The following is a 25,022-nucleotide window of genomic DNA, read 5'->3' as shown; positions in this document are numbered from 1 at the left end:
TCAAATTGTGTTTTAGTCAGATTTTGTGTAACTGTGGAGATTATTATTTCTCTACAGTCCTTTACACCAGTAAATTCAATATTAATGAATGTGTAATTATTGCTTTTAAATAAATGTAGACTAATTAAAGGATTAGGCATCGTTTCTGATGTTTCTTCACCTCATTATTGTGAGTTGAGACTGTGGATTCTTCAGTCCAGCAGAAAGCTGAGTGACTCCTGAATCCTGCAGGTTGTTGTTGCTCAGCTCCAGTTCTCTCAGCTGGGAAACTTCAGAGCTGAGCACTTCAGCCAGAGCTGAACAGCTTCCATCAGTTAGATCACATTTATTAAACCTAAACATGAAATCAGAGGAAAGAAGACCAACAATAAATTGCCAACTCAGCACAATTATTGTGGTATATACCAAAATTCCAAATCACAAATCTGACGCCAATAAATATTTCTGAAAGAAAGAAACTCACTTCAGAACCTGTAGTTTACAGTGACGGTGTTTGAGTCCAGCAGAAAGCTGAGTGACTCCTGAATCCTGCAGGCTGTTGTTGCTCAGCTCCAGTTCTCTCAGCTGTGAAAACTCCGACTTAAAAACTTCAGCCAGAGCTGAACCACTTCCCTCCATTAAATCACATGTGTTAAGCCTAAACAGAAATTCATTTTTAATCTGAGTCTTTGTTTCAGCTCTTCATTAATCCCTGAGGAACGCACTCACCTCAGAACCTGTAGTTTACAGTGACGGTGTTTGAGTCCAGCAGAAAGCTGAGTGACTCCTGAATCCTGCAGGCTGTTGTTGCTCAGCTCCAGTTCTCTCACACAACAGGACTTTAATTGGAGAGCTGTGGCTAAAGCTGAACAGCTCTCCTCACTCACATTACACTGATTCAGTCTAAATAGGAAACATTGTGTTAGCAGAGCTACAGGTACAACCTTCATTCTGCAGACACTCTGTAAAAGTCAAACCTTTTTATTATCATGTGAAACAAAGCAGTCTGTAGTTTGGGTCATTAGTGCTCGTTACTGGTTCTGGTTATTTCTATCATCGTTTTATCCCAGTTTTTTCTGCAATTTGTTTTGCAATTTGTCTGCTGTGATTTAGTGTTTATAAGAGTTTATTAAAATGATGATCATGCTGATTATTTCTACTTTTCTGTTTCTTCACTACAGCAGAGAAAAAAATCATTTAAATACTTTAGAGATATTATTGCATTTTAAAGGAAATTCTCACTAGAAAACATTGTTATTAAAACCTGACTGGTGATAAATAAATAAAACTAAATACTCACCTAATTGTTGTAAATTTACAGTGTGTGTCTTCTATCAGAGCTGAGAGCTGCTTCACTCTGAGGGTGGAGTCTTCTGTCTCCATAAAGCTCAAATTCAGCTCTTTTAGGAGTAAAGGGTTTTCACCTAAAACTGAATTTAGCCACGTCCAGGCCTCCTGTGCTGCAGGGCTTTTCAACAAACTGCAAAAGATACATTCTTTTTTTCTACTTGATGTTTAGAGACTAATAGACTCACATTAATAAGATCAGTTTGGCTGCTTTTGCTTTTACAAAAGTCCATTTTATGTAACACACATAGAAAATGAAGATCAGTCAAATATACTATAAATTCAGTTAAATATAAACTTTATCCAGTTTTAGTGCAGTATTAATTTAGGTTTAATATTTATGTATAATGTTAATAGAAGAATCACCTCAATCTCTTCAGTTTGGAATAATATCTTTGTAAACCAGTGAGCTTCATCACTCCAGATTCTCCAGGGTCGTTCCCTCTGAGATCCAGCTCTATCAGGTGTGATGAGGGGTTTGATCTCAGAGCTTCAACCAGAGCAGCGTATCCTTCCTCTGTTATACTGCAGTCTGAAAGTCTAAACATCAACGTGTTGTGATAGAAGTTAGAAATAAGGGTTGAACATCTAAGAAAATAATTTAGAATTGAGAAGCTCTTTGAGACTGGCACTAAGAGTGACCTGATTTGTGCAACACTAATGACTGGGTTTTAAAAAAAGAAAACATTTAGGTAGTATCTATATAATAATAAAAGATCAGATTTATTACATTATATTTACATGATTCTTATCAGTTATATCAGTGGTATTGTTGCACTGCTTATACAGGTTTATGTTACTGTACCTTAAAATCTTCAGAGAACAGCTTTGATTCTTCAGTCCTTCAGATAATCGCTGGACACCTGGGTTCTGGAGACTGTTGTTACTCAAATCCAACTCAGTTAGAAAACAGAGAGATGAAGTGAGAACTTCAGCCAGAGCTTCACAGCTTTCCATCATCAGACCACATTTATTCAGTCTAAAAAGAAAAAGGTTCACCACATTCACAATGAGTTCAATCCCACAAAGCATGTAGTATAATCAGTGTTCAGGTAATAAAATTGAAGACTGAGGTTAAGTGCAGCAGAGAGAAAGTGGAAGAGATCAAATCGTTAAGATTCTCTGGTCTCATACTGCACTCTCCTGTCCAGATTCTCATCTTAAGTAACTTCTGCTAAAACGTCTGCCTTCTACAAACAAATACTGGAAATGTCTGCACCCGATCCAGGCAAACTCTACATCTTTTCTTCACAGATCTTCTCACCAGCTCCTCCTACTCTATTCTTTCTGACAGCTGAAGATTTTGCCAACTTCTGTAATTAGAAGAAAACTCCTATATACACTTAGGTTTCTCCTTTACTCTCAAACACATTTTTCTAATCTATCAACAGAGGAGATCCTCCAAATCAACTTGTCCTGCAATTCCACCACCTGCCCAATGGATCCAATACCTTTTACAATCTTCTAGACCATCTCATTATATGTCCTCCTTTTCACTTTCGTTATTATTGATGGCTCTGGTCATGTTCCTACCACATTCAAAAGAGCTCCACTCTTTTCAAAATTCTTGAACATCCTGTCAATAATCAATTGTATATCTATCTGTCACAGAACAGCCTTCAAGATCCCAATCAGTCTGCCTTTAAAGCAACACACTCCACAAAGACAGCTCTGTTGGCCATCACTGAGAATCTACAGGCTGCTAGATCTGCCAATCTGTCATCAGTCCATATCCTCCTTGAGCTTTCTGTAGAGGTCAACAGGGTCAATCAGAAGACTCACTTGTCCATCTTCAGAACTCTTGAAATCAATGGCACAGCTTGACAATGGCTTGCTTTCTGCTTAAAAGCCTGAATATAGAACATGAACTAAAATTCCACAAGGATTATTACTCTGTCCGCTCCTGTTCTTTTATTTTATTTATGAGATGGTATCAAAAAGTTTCAAGACTTGATTTGTAACAGGTCAACAGTCTCCACAGAGGAACAGCCCATAATCTTCATGACTGAAAAAGGCGAGGAAGGTTTGCAGCTTGACCAAGTACATGCTCATTGACTTTTTAAACATTGGTGACATTGTGCATCAAGAATTCATCCTCAGGAGCCCCACCATCAATAGCAAGTTCTACTGACAAGTTTTAAGACATCCGAGGGAATACAAGCGCTAGTCTCGAACACTTTTGCTACAACCTCGTATACTCAATCACATGCTGAGGTCAGATCCTGACATGGGTTTCGTTCCACTGCCATGTAGAGGGTACTCAACTTATTCCCTTTTCCGCCTATAGAAACTGTAGTTTCTGCTTGGACTTCTGGATGTCTGACAGATATTTCATCATGGACGGCAGCTCATCAGCTGAAGCTTAATCCATCCAAAATTTACTGCAGTGAATTCCAGGTGATTCAAATCCTTGTCGAAATCTTGTGATCAATTGACAACTCAATGATCTCACTTTTCACAACCTTGGAGTAACCATGAACTGTCCTTGTCTTTTTATTCTGCTATTATAACAAATTCATGTGACTTTCTCCTTTACAAAAGTCGTCCATTTTATTGTCCACACAGGCCATTCAGGTACTTGTTCAGTCCCTCATAATCTGAACACTGGACTACTGTGGTTCACTCCTCTGGCAGGTCTACATCTGAAGGACATTCAACCTCATGCTTCTGACCAGCTGCATGACTTGTTTTCAACCTACATAGTTTTTCCCACACCACCCACTGCAATGATCCACTGACTTCCTTTAGTTGCTGAATCAGATTTAAAGCACTAATTCTCACCCACACTGAAGCTCACCTACACACACACACACACACACACACCCAACCTCGCAGCACTTTTCTCAACCTGCACTGTATCACACTCCCTCCATCTTCAATTACTGATCAACTTATTTCACCATCTCTCAGGGTACAAAGAAGAATTGCGTTAAGACTCTTCGCTATTCTGTCACCAAGGTGGTTGAATGAACTTTCACTTGACATAAAGATGTAACTCTTCTAGAAGTTCTTTAATTAACATTTCTTATTTAAAAACTGCCATAAAGGTAAATGTAATGCCCCTTTACCTGCTTATCTTTTGGAGAACTAAACCATGCCCTAAAACATAGAGATGCTGATTTTATCCCATCTGCTTGATGTTCAGTAGCAAAGTGTTCATGTTTAAGCATGACTGCCTACTTTAGATAATGCCAAGGGTACAGCATCATCTGTTGATATCGAGGATGTTAGATATAATCTTCAGAATTTGAACACCTCACTAACCTTGTCTGCTCTAACTAGTGGGTAAACAAAACACAACCTTAACACTGTCTAATTGTCCCAACAACTAAATGCACTCATACAGAGACAGACTCACAAAAGGTAGTAACCCAGGTACCTTCTGTACCACCCACAAAATAAGTGACACTAAGCTACAACATCTTTCATTTACATTTATGGCATTTGGCAGACGTCCTTATCCAGAGCGACTTACAACTGGGCCCAGCAGTGGCACCTTGGTGGTGGTGGGATTTGAACTTGTGACCTTCCGATCATAAGTCCAATGTCTTAACCACTGAACTCCCACCTCCACTGGTCCAGTGATTTATGGCTTGGGTTTAACAGTTAAGTCTTAAGCCTTGTTCTCAAAGAAATTTAGCCAAACTCACACTCCCTGGCAACTCAGCATACACCCCTGAGTTTACCATGAAGATCTAGCAGGCACATTGTGCAAATCCCCACCAAGGTCTATTTCACTGATAATTTTTCTCCTTCTTTACTATAGTATATGATATCTATGGCCTCAAGTCTGATGACTCCTTGACCTTGAATCCAAGGTGCACTTCTCACAAGGTGATTAGCATAACACATCCTCCTATAGGTCTATTGTTGATAGGTAGGACAGAAATCCCATTAAAATTTCACATGAACCCCAGAACTATAAGGAAACACAATCTGTTGAACCACTGTGCAGTCTAATAAGTTGCAGTGTTAATAAAAATCTATTGTAACACACGTGAGTTTTTCAGGTCTGCAGTGTGAATCCTTCAGTAGAGCACAGAGCTGCTTCACTTTAGAGTCTCCTACTATTTTTCCACTCAGATTCAGATCCTTCTGCAGTAACGGGTTTGCATTTAGAACATTAGTCAGATCTTTACAGGCTTCCTCTGCTTCAGAACTTTTCACCAGTCTGTAAGGAGAAAAATGTTAAACATTTTTACTTGAAAATCTTTAGCTTTAAAAATATCGTTATATATAAAAATATCATTAGCACATATTTAATAATTTTCCTTTGAAATATTTCTCTTCTATAGAATTTTCCTACCTCAGTGTCTCCAGTGTACAGTGTGGATCCTGTAGTAAATCAGTGAGCAGCTTCACTCCTGATGCTCCAGGGTCGTTCCCTCTGAGATCCAGCTCTATCAGGTGTGATGTAGGGTTTGATCTCAGAGCGTCAGCCAGAGCAGTGTATCCTTTTTCTGTTATACTGCAGTCTGAAAGTCTAAACCCAGGTAAAGAGATGTTCCAGATGTAAGCACCTTATTCGTGATTTACATGTAAAAGCCATGAGCTCTTTTGAAAAACTGAGTAGCAGAACCTGAGACCCACCTTAATATCTCCAGCTTGCAGGGCTCATGTTTCAGTAGATCACAAACCGGCTGCACTCCAGAGTTTCTGAGTTTATTCTCACTCATATCTAATTCCTTTATATGTTCAGGATTTGAGTGGAATGATGAAGTCAGAACAGAACAGTGTTCCTCTGTAATTCCACTGTTCTTCAGCCTAAAGATGAACAAGAGAAAATGAACTGAAGAATAATGTAGCTGCAAGCATCATTTTGATAAAATAAGATTATAGTACACACGTGAGTCTCTCAGGTCTGCAGTGTAAATCCTTCAGTAGAGCAGAGATCTGCTTCACCTCTGAGTCTTTTAATACTTTTCCACTCAGATCCAGTTCTTTTTGTAGTAAAGGGTTTTTACCAACAATCTCATTCAGAAAATCACAGGCCTTTTCTGCATCCTCACTTTTCAACAGCCTGCAGTGAGTGAACAATAATTACATTCATACTTTTACTACAATTATTAGCATACTATAGATTTAGATTTAATCATATTTGTTTAGAGTTTTGTCAGCATTAAAGTGTACTGAAGTAATTAAGCTCACTATATAATGTTCACCTCAGTTTAAATTTTGGATCCAGATTTAACTCAGTGAGAAGCTTCACTCCTGATGCTCCAGGGTCGTTCCCTCTGAGATCCAGCTCCAGCAGTTTGGATGTAGGGTTTGATTTCAGAGCTTCAGCCAGAGCAGTGTATCCTTCCTCTGTCATACTGCAGTCTGAAAGACTAATCGACAAAAGCCTTATGTAATTTAAAGGTGAAAATCACACCATGAAATCGCACCACATCAATGTGATTCAACTTTAGTATCATTTCCTACAATTATGACTTTATTTCATCGTTTGATATTGACAGCATCAGTATGGCATTTATATATTTATTCCATTGTTTGATTTGTATTATGGCTTCCTATCAGAATAAAATAAATTTTACGTGTTTATTTAATTGAGCTGGTTGTATATAAACATTAACCTGAAAATCTATTTCCTAAACATTTCATACTGTGTTTAATTATATGTGTGTGTACTTTTTACAATTTTCTAACGCTGCATAAATTTGACTTAAACACAACCAGATTTTGTCACAAAACTAGATAATTATATAAATGATGAAGATATATTATTGTTTTATATTTATACTTTGAGCAAAAATATCATTATTAAACATCATTGTCACATAAAAATCACATAAGCAAAGATTTACATAATAACTTCAGCCAAACTCCAGCGTTTTATAAACTACTCTTTTACAATTCTTTCACTTTAAAAACATCAATGGGAATCAATAACTCTTTCTGAGGTCCTCAAACATGTTCTTTATTTACAGCATAGCATTTATATAAACCTGTACAGTGAAGACTGAACTTTGAAAGTTAAGACTCAAGTTTATATTTGTAATTAATCACAACACCTGACTTAAGTACCCTTCAAGTGAACTCAGTTTTAAAGGTTCACATATTTTATCTGACATAAGAGATACTGTATCTCATGTTGGATAAAGAGTTCACAAGCTTCCATGTGGCACAGTAAATGAACGTTCTGGTGAAGTCTACTGAATACGAGAGATGAACTGACCTTAGTTTCTCCAGTTTACATTTTGGACTCTTCAGTCCAGCACAAAGCTGCTCCACTCCGGCGTTCTCCAGAGGATTCCTGCTCAGATCCACCTCAGTCAGATTGGAAGAGTCTGAGCTTAAAACGGGGTGAAAAGCTGAGCAGCTTCCCTCTGTCAGGTTACACTCACTGAGCCTGAAAGGAGAATTAAACCATGATTAAAAATTATCTGTCTTTGCACCACTCACTGACTAGTTCCAAGCTCTTTAGCTGTTTGTGGCAGTAGGGACAGGGCTGAGTATCAGCTGTGGATGGAGAGGAGGAGGAGGGTGAACTGGCAGGTAATCAGAATAATCAGAGCCGGCCAACCAAAGAGACAGAGAAAGCAGTCACTTCACTTACTGAAGTTTGAGCTAAAGCTTGAAAATGATGATGAGTGCCTGCACTGTTAACATCCTGTCTGTCTCACACAGTCTTTCTCCAGACCCTCCCACACAGGGCTTCCACACCATTACAGCAGGAATATGGAGGCAACTCCATGTTACTCTCCATGGTTTTGGAATGAGTTGTTTAAATGCATGTAAGCATCTGCTAATCTGGTGTCCACTGAATTCTGTACTAGACAACCATTTATTTGACTGCAGTTTAAAGACAGAAGGAACACACATGGCTCATCGATTCAAGTTCATAGTCTTTATGCCAAACGATATCTGTTTCCTGCCATCATTATATTTATGGCCAAACTTTAGTAGGAGAAATGGGTTTTACTTACAGAGCTTTTGTGGCTTCCTTGACTACTGGCAGCAGTCTCTTAAAGCATTCATCTGATCTAATGAACTTCTGGAGCTCAAACACTTCCAATTCCTCCTCTGATGTCAGCAACACAAAGACCAGAGCAGACCACTGAGCAGGTGAGAGTTCAGCTTCAGAGAGACCTCCTGAGTTCATGTAGCTTTGGATCTCCTTCACTAGTGAATCATCATTTAACTCCTTTAGACAGTAGAACAGATTAATTGATCTCTCTGCAGATGGATTTTGTTCAAACTTGGACTTGATGTACTGAACAATGTCCTTTTGGCAGTCAGAGCTGCTTCCTGTGTGTGTCAGCAGACCTCGAATGAGCTTCTGATTAGACTCTAATGAGAGACCCAGAAGGAAGCGGAGGAAAAGATCCAAGTGACCATTTTCACTCTCCAAAGCCTTGTCTACTGTAGTCTTGAGCAAATCAATAACTTGTAATTCTTTCTCTTCTGGTCCATCAAAAACATTCTTCTTGTCATTCCTGACACTTACATACGTAAATAAAGCAGCAACGAACTCCTGAATGCTGAGATGCACAAAGCTGAAAACTGTGCCTAGAAATCTGCCCGTCTCCTGAGTGCACACTCCTGAATACACCTTTATGTTATCGGGGTCGATTCCACAGGCTTCAAGATCTTGTGCATAGAAAATCAGGTTGTTCTTTTCCAGATGACTAAATGCGAGATTTCCCAGTGAAAGAATTCCCTTTTTATCCCACGGAATGTCTGAGGCATTTTTTCTACTGTATTTCTTTTCCCCCTGTACAGTCTGAAAGATCAGAAAACATGTGTACATGTCCGTCAGAGTCTGTGGGGTCTGAGTGTCTGGAGTCTGAACCTCTGTAGTCTCAGCCTGTGGAATGTCTTCACTATCTGCTGTCTCCAAAATCCCCTCCAAAACTGTGGCTGAAATCCAACAGAAGACTGGAATATGACACATGATGAAGAGGCTTCTTGATGCTTTAATACGTTCAATGATTCTGTTGGCCAGACCCTCATTAGTGATTTTCTTTCTGAAGTACTCCACCTTTTGATCATCATTGAAGCCACGCACCTCTGTGACCCGGTCCACATGTTCAGCAGGGATCTTAGCAGCTGCTGCTGGTCGAGTGGTTATCCAGATCAGAGCAGAAGGAAGCAGATTTCCTGCAATGAGGTTTGTCATTATAGTGTCCACTGAGGTTGGTGTTGATACATCAGTCCACTTCTCATTTTCATAGAAAGCAAGAGGAAGTCTGCACTCATCCAGGCCATCAAAGATGAACAACATTTTATACTTATCTGTGAATCTCATTCCTTTTACTTCTGGACAAAAATGATAGATGATTTCCTTCAAACTGAGTTTGTCCTTGTCTTTCAGGTTCAGTTCTCTGAAAGGAAGTGAAAATATGAACTTGATGTCCTGATATTCGTTCCCTTCAGCCCAGTCTAGAACAAACTTCTGCACACAGATGGATTTTCCGATGCCAGCGACCCCCTGTGTCAGCACGGTTCTGATGGGTTTGTCTTCAGGTAGAGATTCAAACATGTTCTTGCACTCGATTTGTTCCTCTTGATCCATTTGAATTTTTTCAGTTTTTACACTCGTTTTTTTTCTTTCAATTTGTCCCACCTCATGTTGTTCATTCATTTGTTTAACTCCACCAGCAGTGATGTACAGATCTGTGTAGATCTTGTTAAGAATGTTGGATTCTCCCTGCTTTGCAATTCCTTCCCATACGTGTTGATATTTCTTACACAGGTTTGATTTGAGTGCACGCTGCTGAAATCCTATTAGTGCATCTAAATATAGAAGTATAAAAGAGAAAAACAAATATATTTATTAAATAAATAACTGTTCTGAAATAATACAGACACTACATTTGCTACATTTAGTCATATTAATAATAGAGTAATTATGGGTCGTTGCCTGGTGGTTTCACGCTACAAATGTTCACCTTTTTTTTGTCTTCTACTGATCTCTTACCTTGGAGTGCATCAGCGAGGTCACTGTGATCCATCAACTTCAGAAAGTACAATGCCATATCAAGAGCTGCTTCTTTAACACTCCACAGATCATCTCTCACATCTCCGTAATATTTTGTGTTTTCTTTTCTGAGGAGTTTCTTAAACATCTCCAGCTCATGTTTTATAAACACAATCATTTTATTCTCAAGATCCTTTAAAAACACAGAGAAGAAGAAAAGCAGAACTATTTTATAATAATCATGACCAGTTTTATTTCCTTGCAAAATTCTATCATTTGACTTGAGAGTAGAAGGAGATGTAAAATCATACTTTTGATGTCCACTATGAGGGAAGGAGGCAGAAAGGGATAAAGACTTACTGATTAATTAGTATTCAATAGTTTTTCCAGCAAACTCAGAAGAAAAGGCAGGAACAAAATGCAGACAATTACCTGAGACTGATTCCTGAAGAGCAGCAATGTGCAGACCAAACCAGGTTCTTAATAAATATTTCTTGACCAGAAATAGCCTCCTATATTACATCACTAAACTAAGAGAAACCAATGATCTTGGTGATCCCACAGTCCAAGTCTGACACTAACATGCTCTCTGCCCACCAAAGCAGAAGCTAGGTAAAAAAATAGAGGTTTAATGGCTATAGCTTGGTTGATGTTTACTACATGACTTGGAGGTCATTTCTTCTTTAGTCAGACCACTTCTGATTACTGAGGTGCTATTTAAACACATTCGAATCATCTGGTGATCTTTTGAGGACTTTATAGATAAATAAACTGCATGTTTGGATTTGTGCTTCCAGAAATGCGAGATTAGTTTCACACTATAATCTCAGTCCATTCTGTTCATGTTTTTATCACTCAAATTAGACGTGATTCATATCCTGGTCTGGTTGACATCATTGGAAGCATTAATAAAGATTATTTAAATCTTACATTGAAGATGTTGTAGAGAAAGTCTGTACATTTCTTTTCTAATTTGTCAGGTTTTGTTTTCGCAGGAGTCTCCGGTTGATGACCTCTGTACACAAAATATTACAATTTTATGATTAGCATCGCGAGTTAGAGAAATAAAAAGCAATTCCATGTCATTAAAAACAGATGTTTAAAAGAAGAGAATGGAGAAATAAAGGAATCACATTATAATGTACTGGTACCAATCAGTCTATACTGGATGGGTGGGGGATGTGTGGAGATTCTCCATCATCTCCACACAATCCAAACGACACATGACCTCACGTTAACCAGGTACCAAAAGTAAAAAAAATTCTTCCATCCTCACATTTGCCTCCACTTTTCTAAAAAACATCTGCATACTGTTTGCATGGACTTTCTCAGTGTGTTGAAATGGTGCACATGTTCTGGGAGAATAAACTATGCATATCTATACTGATAATATCACCTATGAGACTATTTTAATTCTTACATATAAGAACTCTGGCTGGTCGAGAGACCAGTACGTGTGTTTAAATGCTAACAAAACTTTAATCTTCTCACAGGTTTATTTTAAAATGAGTCACAAATGTGATTACAACCCGCAGACCTGAACTTTAAGATGAGGTTCTGATGATAATGAACAGAAATATATACCTTTCTGGAGATCTTGCTCCTTCATTAAAGTTGATAGAGAGTGGCTTTGATTGGTTGCTCTTCAGGGAATGACATTTAGATACTGAAGATTTGGGACTTTTCTTAGATCTGTGAATGAGTATAAATAAAGGTGTTTTAGCAATGCGGATGATCCGCTGTGGCGACCTCTGATGGGAGAAGCCGAAAGGAAGAAAGTTAGCAATTTTTACTTAAATTTACTTCAAGACATCTTTTGAATCTGTCATGTTGTAGAACTTCTCTCTTTCCAATGGATCCAGTAAAATCATCTGCACACAGGACTTTTCCTTAAGACTTCATAACAAAGTCTTTTGAATTATAATTCTGTGCAAATACTAATAATTTAAGCAGTTTTGACTGTTACACTGCCAATAAAAGTGTGGAGACACCAAGTCTTTTATGGTTTTAGAGAGACACATGATTGAGCTGACATGGACAAGAAAAACAGGAATCACAGTTCCTTTCTCCAAACATTCAGCTGAAACACTTTGCAGTGCCTCTTGTAATACTTGCCAGAGATGTTCTTCACTAATTGAAGATTTTTTTCTTGTGATCCAGTTTACCCCAAAGCAGTTCAATCGTGCTGTGTGCTTTAGTCTTTCTCTTATATTTATTTTCTCCTGGTAAGAAAGGATTCTGACTTTTGGGTATTATCTATTTAATTTAGGCGTGTTTCCTCAGTTCATCCACCAGATGTCGCCATTGCGTCCCAGTGTCCCTCTTTGGTCTCTAGTTTTCCCGCGTCTCCACCTCTATCAACCCTGTGGAAGTCCTTGTTTTGAGTTTGTTTTTTGTTTCACAATTTTATGTGGAGATTTTGTTTTAAGTGCTTTTGCCACAGTTTCAGAGTTTATCTTTAGTTTCTGAGAAGTTTTGTTTTTTACCATTTTCAATTGTGGACTTTTGATATGCTTTTGTTTTGGGTTATTTTGGGACTCAAATTTTCTATTTCAGCTGTTTTCTGTTTGTGTGCTTTTTGGGCACCCAATATAATAAATATAGGACTTCCAGGCCTGTTCTTTGAGTGTGGGTTCAATATCCCCCTGTAGCAAACTGCTAAAGCAGTCCACCCCAGTCACTGTGCGGTGCTGTGAAGTCGGTTAGAATGAGCCGCAGTCCAGATGGAACTGCATGGTGTTGAACAGTGTGTATGGAACAGAAGCCATGATGCTTCAGGATTCCTTTCACTTTCCGGGAACCTTCCCTGCTCTAAAACAACCTCAAACCATTAAACTTCCACCTCCATGTGTGTCTGTGTGATTGAGGGAGTTTGATCACTTCCCTTTTGGACTCCACAGAACTTCCCTCCACTTATTCACTGCCCAACACTTTGTTGCATTGAAAGAAAAAGAACATGTGTCTTAAACACCATGAAAGGGACAAAGTTATGAGCAGATTTTGGTCAGATTAATTGACTAAACCACTAAATCTGAAAACTTTCTAAAGATGTATATCAAGAAAACATAATTATAAGCAAGAGGAAGACAAAGAAATACCTTTTCTGAGATTTCTTCCCTCCTTTAAAGTTAATAGAGAGTGGTTTGGATTGGTCACTTTTTAAAGACACACATCTGGATTCAGGAGAATTTGACCTCTCATCAGTTCCACTAAAGAGTACAAAGAAATGTCAAAACATTTAAAAGCAATTTTATGTAATAAATTCTAGTTAATTACACAAAACGTGGATGATTTTTTACCAGTACAATCATGGGAAGAGTAAAAAGCACTTTTATGTGCATAACAGAGGACCTTCACTAGTTTATCATTAAACCAAATTAAATGTTACCTTTCCCTCCTCATGTTCAGCAAGTCCGCTAAAGAGGGCATAATTCTCACCTAACGTTTGTACCTGTCCTATAATCCTAATGGTTGTTATGGTTGGGGTAATGACTTGCAGGTTGTGGTCTTGTAACCAAAATTACTGACTAGACCAATAGATTCTTTTAAACATTAAATCTGAGGTAACCTTCTAAAAATAATATCATAATAAGCTAGAAGATAAGAAATGAAAACCTGAGAGGCTGATCTCCCTCTAAAGACAAAGATAAATGAATTTCCTGGGAGTCTGTTTCCTTTGCGAAGTTCACAGAGAGTGGCTTGGACTGATCGCTTTTGAAGGACACCATGCTGGATATAGGAGAATTTGGTAGTATTGTAGTTCCTCTGAAGAGCAGAGATGTGAAATGAAATAAAATTACAACTGTATATAATAAAACAAAGAGCATCAATATCACTATTCATGTAGACATCAGCACTCTCACGCAGCAAAAAAACAAAGATTTTGCTTTTAGCATCAATATGTTTAAATTTGATATTTAATTTAATTTAGGTTTTCTTTTTTTTTATGTTATATTGAATTTGACAATAGAGTAAAAAACAGATATTTCTGGAAAGTTTATATTGATCTTTTTTTCTCTCTGTCTGAGACGTGAACTTGATGCAACAGCACAAATTGAACTATGTGCAAAAATCATTACAGCAAAGGAAAATGTGCCTCATCATCAAGTGCTGCTTTTTTCTTGAACTTGTTATTTGGAGGCATTTGGCTGAAGTAAGGTTAAGTGAGAGATCTGGGTACAGTTCCACAGTTCTCCCCAATCCTGAGGTAATACTTGTAATTATGAATTTAAAAGGTTGGAGGAAACTAAATGTCACAAACTAGCTGATAGCAATTTAACCCCTTAAGCTGTTTTTGTTTTAAAATGTGTCTGAGGGTGAAATTATGATGAAGAATGAAGAAGATAAAAATACCTTTCCTGAGCGTCTGTTCCATCATTAAAGTTGATAGACAGTGGCTTTGACTGGTCACTCTTAAAGGACACGCAGCTTTGTAAAGGTGAATTCGCTCTTTCCTCAGTTCCTCTAAAGAGTTGAAAGAAGTATGATTTAGCAATCGTTTTCAATTCATTTTAGTTTTTCACACAAAAAGAAATTGTGATCATTCTTTACTGCACAACAACAGCACTGTGTGTCTCCTTGCTTGTGTTACTTGAACTTAGTGCAGCTTTTGACACCATTGATCATAATCTCCTGCTTGATCCACTGTGGCGACCCCTAATGGGAGCAGCCGAAAGAAGAAGAAGATCATAATCTCCTGCTTGCTGGACAGGAGAATGTTGTAGAAATAAAGGGAACAGCTCTCTCCTGGCTTAATTCTTATCTGACTGATTGCTATCAGTTTGTTTGTTGATGAGTTCTACACACTCTCTGAGGTAAAGTTTGTTGTTCTGCAAGGATCTGTATTAGGGCCACTGCTTTTCTCATTATATCTGCTGCCTCAGGGTGAATTTATACATAAACATGGTATTCACTTCCACTGCTATGATGAAGATGCTGATGATGAGATGTTTCAGCAAATCCAGCTGAGAGAGATCAGCTTAACAATGTTGAGGAGTGTATAAAGGGCATAAGACAGTGGATAAGACAGAAGTACTTTTACTAGGACCACATACAGCTAGTAACTTTCAGATTGCGTACAGCATCCAAAGATCTTGGTGTGATTATTAACTCCAATCTTCTTATTAACTCCTTCTGTCATCTCAGAAATATTGCTAAGACATGTTTTTACATCTTGGTTGGGTTATTGTAATGCTTTACTGTCTGGATGTTCTACAATGCATACATAAGATCAAGTTAGTCCAGAATGCAGCAGCAAGAGTAGAGTTGTAGTAGAATTATGCATTATTATAAACCACAACTGATGATGGAATTGTAAAATCTGTATAAATCTGTATACTGCACTAACCAACGAGGTCAACAATTCCATTATTGTTTCAGAAGTTGAATACCTTTTCTCAGAGTTATCTTTAAAGTTGATAGAAAGTGTCTTGGACTGGTCACTTTTATAGGACAAACAGCTGGATTCGGGTGAATTTGGTCTTTCTTCAGTTTCTCTAAAGGAAAAAGAGAGAAATGCTGTTTAGTGGCTTTAGTTGATACGTTTTCATGCCTTCAGAATGATTCACAATGTTTGATATTTAAACTCAGAATGGATTTAGTGTGTGTGACAGGGTAAAATGTCCCCTCCCTGCCCATTAGCACTGTACTGCATTGTTTAACAGGGGGGTCATTAGAGGTCAAAATGGTTTTACTATTTTGCCCAGGAAGGAAGTGCAGGAAGGTGATATCAGCCCTTTACAGTCATCTGAGTTCCTGTTGTTAAGGTAGAGGTCTTTTTGGGTGTTCAGTCATTATGGTTCTGCATCTAAGCAAATTTTTTTTATTTTAAAATTTTTTTTATTAGTTTGTTCCTCGTCATTTCTCAGCTCCAGGTAAAAAGTGTTCTCAGGTAAGAAGTTATTTTTCTACCCATGATTCTGAATGCAAATCGTAGCTTTGTGTGTTTTCTTAGCTGATTTTGATGAATGAAGCAGCCCTGGTTCCAGACGTTTCCATCCATCATATTTTCTGCGTGTAGATTTGTAGGTCTGGTTATTGCTTCCATTTATTTTTAAACAGCTGATTGCCAGTGTTAATAGTATTTTTGTGTGTGTGTGTGTTTGTGTGTGTGTGTGTGTGTGTGTGTGTGTGTGTGTGTGTGTGTGTGTGTGTGTGTGTGTGTGTGTGTGTGTGTGTGTGTGTGTTTCTGTGTTGTTGTCCTGATCCGGACAATTAACTTTGGGTCATGCTGCTGTTTTTATTTATTTTATTTTGTATATTTTTTTTTTTATTATTATGTTTTTTTCTGTTTTGTTTACATGTTTGGTCTACACCCCTGTGCTTTGTCTTTTGTAAACAGCTGTGTTGCCTTTGACTATTGAACTTCGTATTCAAGCGAACCCTAAATGTTACTTAAATGTTAAAATGTTACTGTAAATTGTAGTTTTGTTTTGTAGTGCCTCTTTTACATTTAAATTTTACATTTTGCATTTAAATTGCACTGCACAGATTTATATTCATTTTTGGTGTTTGTTTGGTTTAACTGGATTGTGTGTGTGTGTGTGTGTGTGTGTGTGTGTGTGTGTGTGTGTGTGTGTGTGTGTGTGTGTGTGTGTGTGTGTGTGTGTGGTTTGGGGGAAGGGGGGGTCTCTTTATAATTTGTATTATAAGAGTAATGTCTTTGTCTCGTCATGCTGAGCGTTCTGAGGGTCAGACTCGACGCCTGGGAGAACAGAACACTTCCTGTGACTTTGTGGTTTGAGCGCAACTTTATTTTCTGTGATTTTCAGTCTCAGTCTTGTGGGGGGTTTTTTTTTCTTCACTTCCTGCTTTTTTTATGAACATGTTCTTCCTGTATATCAAGTCGTTATCAAGGTGTGTATGTAGCTACTTTTGCTATGTGCAGCTTGTCTGGGCAGAATTAAGATGTTGGTTTACTGCAAAGATTTTGCATTTCTGTGTCAATAATAAAGTGATGTCTGTATTTGATTTGTTAATTTTATGCTAAATAAAATAATTTATCTTTAAGTTTCTGATAAAAAAAAAGTCACGTCTCTGACTTTTGTTGTGCCAATGAACCTGTCCTTCTTTTAAATAGTTCCCTGGACCATAACAACAGGATGGTGTAGTTACGCATAACATCTAGTTTAAAAAAAAGATGAATAATACCCACACATTATGCTATATTCTGGAGTAGTTTGTGCATAATCAGTAGCTAACTAGCATATTAATAATTACTGACCCCTATGGTGTGCCATATGTAGATGCTAATGGCTCCAATCATTGTCTTTCTGATTTGTAAAAAAATCCATCTACACTGTTTCCTTGTACTTTTCGCAAAATAATCTTAGCCCATAGATCCTTCTATTTCTCTACACCACTTCCTTTTAAACTGAAACCATAATGAGCAGGTATTGACCTTAAATCTGCTGTAATTACAGCCTTGAATTTGAAAAACATAAGTCATTTAGTTCTGATGGATTCCTGTAAATATATATATATAAATACCTTTCCTGAGCAGGTGTTTTCTCCTTAAAGTTGATTGATAATGGCATTGACTGATCGCTCTTAATGGACACACAGCTGGTTACAGGTGATATTGGTCTTTCCATATTTCCTCTAAATAATAGTGTAAAGGAGAAGTGAGAGAAGGTTGATTCAGAAAACGGTATCACAAAAAACACAGTAAAAAAAATCACATTCTTCTGTATCCACATTCCTCACAACCTCATACAAATTCTTATTTTCAAAAAACAAATAGTCTAACAAACAAAATTAACAATATTCCAATGTTATCCTAGTAAGTTATTAATTGTAGGATCATTTAGAAACCACTTTATAATAAAGTTAAACATTTCATTATGAGAAATTGTCTAATGACCATTTGATTTAGATTTAGATTCTGATAAACAAGAGGAAATAAATTAAAAATCTGTCTTGAATGCCTGTTCCATCTTTCAATTCTTTACAGAGCGGCGCTGACTCACTGCAAACAGAAACAGGAGAATTTGGCCTATTTTACATTCCACTAAAGAGAGCAGCACTTAATCAGCAGTGTAAAGCAGGTTCTCAACTGGGCTCACAGCAGCTGATAAAGATTTTTGTAAATTTAAGATATTTTAATTTAATAGCCCATTATGTTTAGAGTTTAGAAGAAACTCAATTCCCGGACTTCTTGTTGAGATTCATGTAACTCTCAGGCATCTGACATAGCTATGATTTATTATTTTCCAAATTTGTATCATATAATATAAAGGAGATCAAAATGCAAACCTCAGGTTTTTATTCCAAGTAGAATTTGAGTGTGCTGATGCAGTGAATATGATTTACTGTAATGTACATAACTAATAAACTTGTTTGACTTACCTTTCACTCGTACACTCGTCCTTGATTAGACTCATTTCAGGAGTTCTGATTTCCTCAAACTCCCCCGACATTCTCCCAGAAATGCAAACACCTGCTTCAAAATTATTCCTGTCAGAAATTAATTAGAGGGAATAAAAAGATTGAGCACATTAAATTAACTTTGGGGTATCTACCATAAAGCAGAAGGTTCCACTTCTCGTTCTGGAGAACCTCCTGTACTGCACAAATTAGATATTGAAAAAAAAGGGAAGAGTTATTTTAGAGTTTAAGACGTTGGTCTTTTTATTGGAATGTCGTGAGTTCAAATTCCATCACTTCTAATATGCCACTGTTGGGCCCTTAAGCAAGGCCCCTAATATCCATCTGTTCAGGTGTATAAATTAGATAATTGTAAGGGTGTCTATCAAAGGCTATAACTGCAAAACAAGCAATAATAACCCTTTTTGTTATTACAGTGAATTCAGCTGTAACTGTTGGTGGAGGTGGTTGAGGCATTGGACTTTGGATCAGAGGGGGTGTGGGTTCGAGTCAGGGCCATACCATGCTGCCCTTGAGCACGGCCCTTATCCCCCATGGGTGTTCAGTTGTGGGAATGAGGATAAAGTACTTCGCCATGGACAGTCCCAAGCTCTGCTGTGAAAGGAGGAGGGTGGACTGGGAGGGCTATCAGCCTGACCCTGTAACAAAACTACTACTGAAATGGCAAATAAAAAAACCATCAGGCCCTTGCCACCTAAAACTCCTCATGGCGTGGGAGAAAAAAAACAGTTGAAGATAGACTATGATGTTGAATATTAAACCATTTAACTACAGTCACACAATGTACTTTGGACCTAGTGCACTTTAAAACCATAAATGTAACTATTGTTTGTATTGTTTACACAGAACTGGATTTAATCCTGTTAAATATTATCTACACCTTTATATAATGAAACATGCTGTTTTACACAGTTTCTCACGCTTCTCATATTATGATTTGGGCCCAAAAGTCAGCGTCCGTTATGGTGTTATTGCAAAGGAAAGATAATAGAAGATAAAAAAAAAGGATACACTACAAAGATGTGGAGAGAGGGAAAGGATAGATGCAACCCCAATTCTAAAACATTGGGACGCTGTTTAAAATGTAAATAAAAACAGAAGCAATGATTTAGCAAATCTCAAAACCCATACATATTTTACAACATATCAACTGTTGAAACTGAGGAAATGTAGCATTTGAAGGAAAAAACAAGGTCATTATAAATTTGATCCGCAACACATCTCAAAAAGTTAAAAAAGGTCATGTTTAAAGCTGCCAGTTCCACAGACACTAATGTTCTCCCATTACATCAGAGATGCAAACCTATAAACCGAGTGCTGATAACCAGCTGGATGATCCCTCTCCTCTTTAGTCTGGAGGATGCAGCATCCATGGTGTCCAAAAAGAGTTTTGATTCGCTTTCTCTTTTCTGGATTATTTTCACGGATGCCTTCTTCTTTACATGATAGAGATTTTTATCATGCATTTATGGATGACACTTGAAGTGTTCACAGATAATGATTTCTGGAGGTGTTGGTGAGCCCTAGCAGTGATTTCCATTACAGAATCATGATCTTCCATAGATCACAGACATCCAATATTGATTTTCATCCTTGTCCCTTCTACATATTGTTATAATATGATTTTGTTGATATATGTTCTGTAAATGGGATAAGCCGAAAGAAGAAGAAGAAGAAGAAGAAGAAGAAGATGTTCTGTAAATAATGAGAGATTGGAAGTCTTCACAATTTGATGTTGAGGAACATTATTCTGGAATTGTCTAACAATTTGTACATAGTCTTTCACAGATTTGTGAAGCTCTGCCCATCTTTACTTCTGAGAGACTCTGCCTCTCTACACTTTTTATATCCATTCATCTTCCTGACCTTCTGCCAATCAGCCCAATTATTTGAACGTGTTGCAGCCATCAAATTCACAAAGGTTTTTTTATTTTTCAGAAAGTGGTATATTTTCTCAGTTTTAACATTTGATATGTTTCTATATTCTTTTGTTAGTAAAATATGGGTTTATAAGATTTGCAAAAAAAAAAAAAACACATTCTGTTTTCGTTTACTTTTTTACACACTGTCTCAACTCAACAGAGTAACAGATGACAGACACCTTGAATATAAACTACAGGTCTCTCACCCGCAAACCTGCTTTATGATAAACAGGAAGCACACGTTCAGCATGAAGCTCATGGCTGCAGTGTGGGTTTCAGCATAGAGAGATTATAGTTTTAAGATAAATAAATCATAACGTACCTACAAAGGAAATGTTGGATATAAAGTGAACTACCTGTGTGTAAATATTTGCTTGCATTAGATTTATCAACCTTTTTATCTACTGGTTCATTTCAGTGCAGTTTTGTATTTTAGTAAATGCTTTTAAAATGAAAGCCAAAGCTTTAGAACAGTCTGCTGGATAAATATGGTTATTGGAATGAAAGTGCAAATTTAAGTCTATTTAACTTAAAAGCATCCTACAGTCTTTAGCATAATGTGTACTGCAGTGAGAGTCAAAAAGTGTTGAAAAATTAAAAGAATTTGTCACATCTGATGCCGTGTGTACGTTTTGCTCTTGTGTGAGAGAACATCGCTCACTCATACCAGCAGTTGGCATTAGTCTGTAATTGGCATCCAAACAGGGAAGCTGGAAGAGCTGGAAATCTATCTAGTTTATACATGTTTCGATCATTACTAATGGATTTGTGTAGCTTTTGTCAATCGTGTTTTCTAAATTGCAAGACAAGATTAGAAATGAAACAAGTGTGTTCCTAAGCTAATCAGCCAATCAGAGTTCTCTTTCTCGACATGCAGGCCCCAGGCCGACCATCAGCTTGGTGTGTCCTGGGCTTTAAGTTCTTATTATTTCTACTTAATTGGATACTCTTGGGCCCTTGAGAAAGGCCCTTAACCCTCTGTGCTTCATGGCTGATCCTGTGCCCTGACACCAGCTTCAGAGCAAGCTGGGATATGTGGAGAAATATACACATATATATATATATGACAAATAAAGGCTATTCTATTCTATTCTTTTCTATTCTATTCTAATCAAGGCTTCTACATTTCATTGGTTAAATATGATGATGTTTATGGAGAGACAGTGAAAACATTTAGAACTGTATTGCTAGTGAGACTTCACCCAGCTGTAGTTTAGGCTACAGGTAGTCACGCGCACAAAAACCTGCTAACAAGTGCACTGAACGGAGAGTCTTTTGTTGTTCAATTAATGTATCAATGTTTAATTTAAGCGATTTTCTGTTTCACGTTAATTAAATATTAGATTTTATGAGATGAAGGGGAAAAAGAAAATCGGCCGAAAACATATCAGCCAAAAAATATATCATCCATCAGCTATATATATATATATATATATATATATATATATATATATATATATATATATATATATATATATATATATATATATATATAAATAACAGTTGTGACCCATCGATCATTAACAACATGAACTTCTTCAGCATTTCGCTCCTCACGTGCATCAATGAGCCTCGTCCCCCACGACCCTGTCGCCGGTTCACCACTGTTCCTTCCTTGGAGCACGTTTTATAGACACTGACCACTGCAGACCAGGAACATCCCACGAAAGCTGCAGTTTTGGAGACGCTCTGATCCAGACGTCTAGACGTCACAATTTATCAAACTCGCTCAAATCCTTACGCCCGTTTTTCCTGCTTCTAACATCAACCTTGAGCACAAAATGTTCACCTGCTGCCTAATAAATAAATCCACACACTAACAGTTTATTCAAGTAGAACTGATGTGCAAATAATTTATAGCTGTAAGTTGCTGTTGTTTTGGATAAGAACATTTTCAAAATGACACAAACATCGAATACGTTTAGTTTTATGAAAATGTAATAAGGCTAATAAATGTACAAGTAACACAACAGTAACTGTAGTAAGAGTGAGGCTTGTAAATAAAGTGATCTTATAAACTCGGTGTGTATTTACACGTGCATGTTATTTCCATCCCTGCGTGGGAGAACATTATTCACACTATTAGAATAACACGTGCGGGTATGTTACTATTCTTACCGATTCTTTTCTCCGGTTCTCCTTTGCAGGCTTCAGCATGACCGAAAAGGAATTCAAGCAGAACGAGAGATGAGAATTTTGCGTTTATCTCCGCAGTCCTGGTGGAGAAATTGCGCCACCTACGTCACGCGTCCCTCGTGTTTCCGTGAAGCCGCACGTGAATGATTTACAGGAAACCGTCTGAATATTTCTGATCTCTGAACCTCACATAATCAAAATGCGTGACATCAGACTGCGTGTAGAGAAACATTAACATGATCACCAAGCAATAAAGCTTTTTCTTTATTATTTACTCGGTGACATGGTGTTTATAGCGCGCATAAACACCAGAACCGTAAATACCGTTACTGCAGTTATTCTCATGCAGTTTACTTTCACTTTCACTCTCACCTCTCCAGCGGTCTGTTCATCATGAAGCCCTGCTGGTTCTGTACTTCACTCCTGGGTTGGGAAGTAAAAATGTGGGGAGAGTGAGATAAACACCTACATTTATAAGTTATAAGGCTTTATAAGTGTTATTTCAGGTTCCATGTGGTACAGGAGATAAACGTGGAGAGAGACTGAGACGTCACTGGGATATGAACTTGGTCACAGCTTGTCTTTACAGTCACTGAATGGTTTTGGTTTTGGTAATAATTGTATTGTTGATATAGAAATGCTGTACATCATATATTTAATATCTCTGTTATGCTTAATATGGAACCTCCAAAAGATTTGGGATCGACCATGGTGTACCAGGAATGTCCAATCTCTCCATTTCTATTTCTACTAGTGGCTGAACTTCTCTCTCTCTTCACGCTATAAACTACCAAAACATCTGAGGACTGAAAACATTTGACAGCGTAATCTACATTTCTCAAATGGCAGATGACAGTGTGTTATTTTTGAGAGATAAAGTGAGTTATAAAGGTGATGGAATTTACATCTGAACTTTTCAAATCTTCTGGATTAACGTTAAACCGTAAAAACATTTTGAATATTATTTATTCATGATTCTACTGATCAATTTGTTGAAAACATATCAGTAAAGGATTGTGTTCAATATCTTGGCATTCATATTTCCAAAAATGAGTGTACTTGTGAACAATTGAATTTTATAGCAAAAAAAATTATTGATATACATTTTTATTATAAATACCAATTACAAAGGAATCTTACTATATTTGGAAGAGTTTTGCTTTCTGAGGCTGAGGGTCTTTTCAGATTTGTTTAACCAGCTCTCCCTCTATCAGATCTGAAACGTCCAAAGGAATAAACAAAACCTTCCTGGATTTTATTTGGAAAAATAAACTTACGTTAAGTAAAAAAGGACATTTTTATCAAGCGAAAGAATCAATGTTAGGATTTATATCTGTATATGATGGTATGAAGAGGTGGAGATGTTCAGGAAGAACATCACTGAAGGTCTCGGAGTGAAATACACGACACGCTGCTGATTGTTAGTAACAGGATGTAATATGTACAGTATTAGTGTTAGTAGTTATTTGCATTAGTATTATTATTATTAGCAGCAGACTCTGGAACAGTTTCCTTTCAGCCCACTGAACTCTACAGATAAACACTGATCTGTAACTCAGAATGCACTGTACACTAACGTGCCCCATCCTGTACACGTCCACTGCTTTCCATGATGCCTTTTACTCTTACTGCCTACTGCTGCATCTTCTCTTACTGCATTACAGCATTCTACCCCGTCCTGCCTTTTCTTACACTGTTATCGTCACTTTTTTATGACCAGAACATTTTAAACACTTTTATGAGTTTCTCAGTAGCTCCTGGTTTTATAACCATAAAGACTGTAGAAAGATCATCAGTCATAATCACACACTCCAGTGCTCATGTTAGTTCTCACTCTCCAGTGTTCTGTAGTGTTTAAAGACTATAATCACACTCTTGATGTCACCCACATGAGGATGAGGTTCTGCTTTTGAGTCTGGTTCCTCTCAAGGTTTCTTCCTCATAACATCTAAGGGAGTTTTTCCTTCACCACAGTCTCCATGCTGCTCATCAGTGATAAATACACACCATTCACCTTCACTGTTACATTCTGTAAAGCTGCTTTGAGACGACGTTTGTTGTGAAAAGCGCAATAGACTTTTTGTGTATCTGTAATTTACTGAAGTGTTTCCATTAGAAGAGACTTTTATTTTGACTTCACTACATTTCAAAGACAAATATTTACTTTTTACTACATGTAGTGAAATCGGTCTTTTCTTTTTATTAACGAGGATAAAAACGTAACCGGTGAAACATGCAGCGAGTCACCAATCAGGATCGAGCGCACGCTCTGTTTTACACGTGTTCTGATCGGCGCTCGGTGAATCTACTGATCACCAACATACAGTTCA

General features: G+C 37.5%; 2 protein-coding genes across 15 annotated transcripts in view; both read right to left on the bottom strand.

Annotated features, from left to right (window-relative positions):
• LOC310732033 (NACHT, LRR and PYD domains-containing protein 12-like) overlaps nucleotides 1–11,286 on the bottom strand; it is an 86,882-nt gene extending 75,596 nt beyond the window's left edge. For 3 of the 14 annotated variants that reach the window (XM_083552196.1, XM_083552205.1, XM_083552204.1), the window contains exons 1-8: nucleotides 11,180–11,285; nucleotides 10,250–10,442; nucleotides 8,256–10,065; nucleotides 7,505–7,678; nucleotides 6,489–6,656; nucleotides 6,173–6,346; nucleotides 5,917–6,090; nucleotides 5,633–5,809 (exon numbers count right to left, since the gene is read on the bottom strand). In XM_083552196.1, the coding sequence (XP_083408322.1) occupies nucleotides 5,633–5,809; nucleotides 5,917–6,090; nucleotides 6,173–6,346; nucleotides 6,489–6,656; nucleotides 7,505–7,678; nucleotides 8,256–10,065; nucleotides 10,250–10,427 (2,855 nt within the window). In that variant the 5' untranslated portion in view covers nucleotides 10,428–10,442; nucleotides 11,180–11,285. Of the gene's footprint in view, nucleotides 1–138; nucleotides 335–463; nucleotides 638–708; nucleotides 883–1,279; nucleotides 1,460–1,692; nucleotides 1,867–2,131; nucleotides 2,306–5,323; nucleotides 5,498–5,632; nucleotides 5,810–5,916; nucleotides 6,091–6,172; nucleotides 6,347–6,488; nucleotides 6,657–7,504; nucleotides 7,679–8,255; nucleotides 10,066–10,249; nucleotides 10,443–11,179 lie in introns of those variants that run through there. The other 11 variants (XM_083552198.1, XM_083552207.1, XM_083552208.1 and 8 more) reach the window with 10 other exon arrangements.
• A 492-nt stretch (nucleotides 11,287–11,778) lies between these two features.
• LOC310732158 (uncharacterized protein) lies at nucleotides 11,779–23,225 on the bottom strand. The gene is made up of 9 exons (XM_083552497.1): nucleotides 23,065–23,225; nucleotides 22,675–22,871; nucleotides 18,596–18,703; nucleotides 17,738–17,848; nucleotides 15,640–15,744; nucleotides 14,603–14,713; nucleotides 13,865–14,014; nucleotides 13,348–13,458; nucleotides 11,779–11,941 (listed from the first exon to the last, which is right to left on the bottom strand). Exons 3-9 carry the CDS (start codon nucleotides 18,664–18,666, stop codon nucleotides 11,794–11,796), a joined length of 807 nt encoding a protein of 268 aa, XP_083408623.1. The 5' UTR covers nucleotides 18,667–18,703; nucleotides 22,675–22,871; nucleotides 23,065–23,225; the 3' UTR covers nucleotides 11,779–11,793.
• Between the last annotated feature and the right edge of the window lie 1,797 nt (nucleotides 23,226–25,022).

Source organism: Silurus aristotelis (assembly GCF_946808225.1).
Source record: "Silurus aristotelis genome assembly, chromosome: 10".
NCBI classification, from domain to species: domain Eukaryota; kingdom Metazoa; phylum Chordata; class Actinopteri; order Siluriformes; family Siluridae; genus Silurus; species Silurus aristotelis.
The sequence above is the reverse complement of the archived record's forward strand: the minus strand, read 5'-3'. Positions and strand labels throughout refer to the sequence as shown.

Coding starts and splice junctions, on each gene's coding strand:
- LOC310732158 (XM_083552497.1), bottom strand. CDS start 18,666: ATGTCGGGGGAGTTTGAGGAAATCAGAACTCCTGAAATGAGTCTAATC. Junction 14,714..15,639: donor AAAGATAACTCTGAGAAAAG/GTATTCAACTTC, acceptor TCAACTCTTTAG/AGGAACTGAGGAAAGAGCGA. Junction 14,015..14,602: donor GGAACAGACGCTCAGGAAAG/GTATTTTTATCT, acceptor TCTGCTCTTCAG/AGGAACTACAATACTACCAA.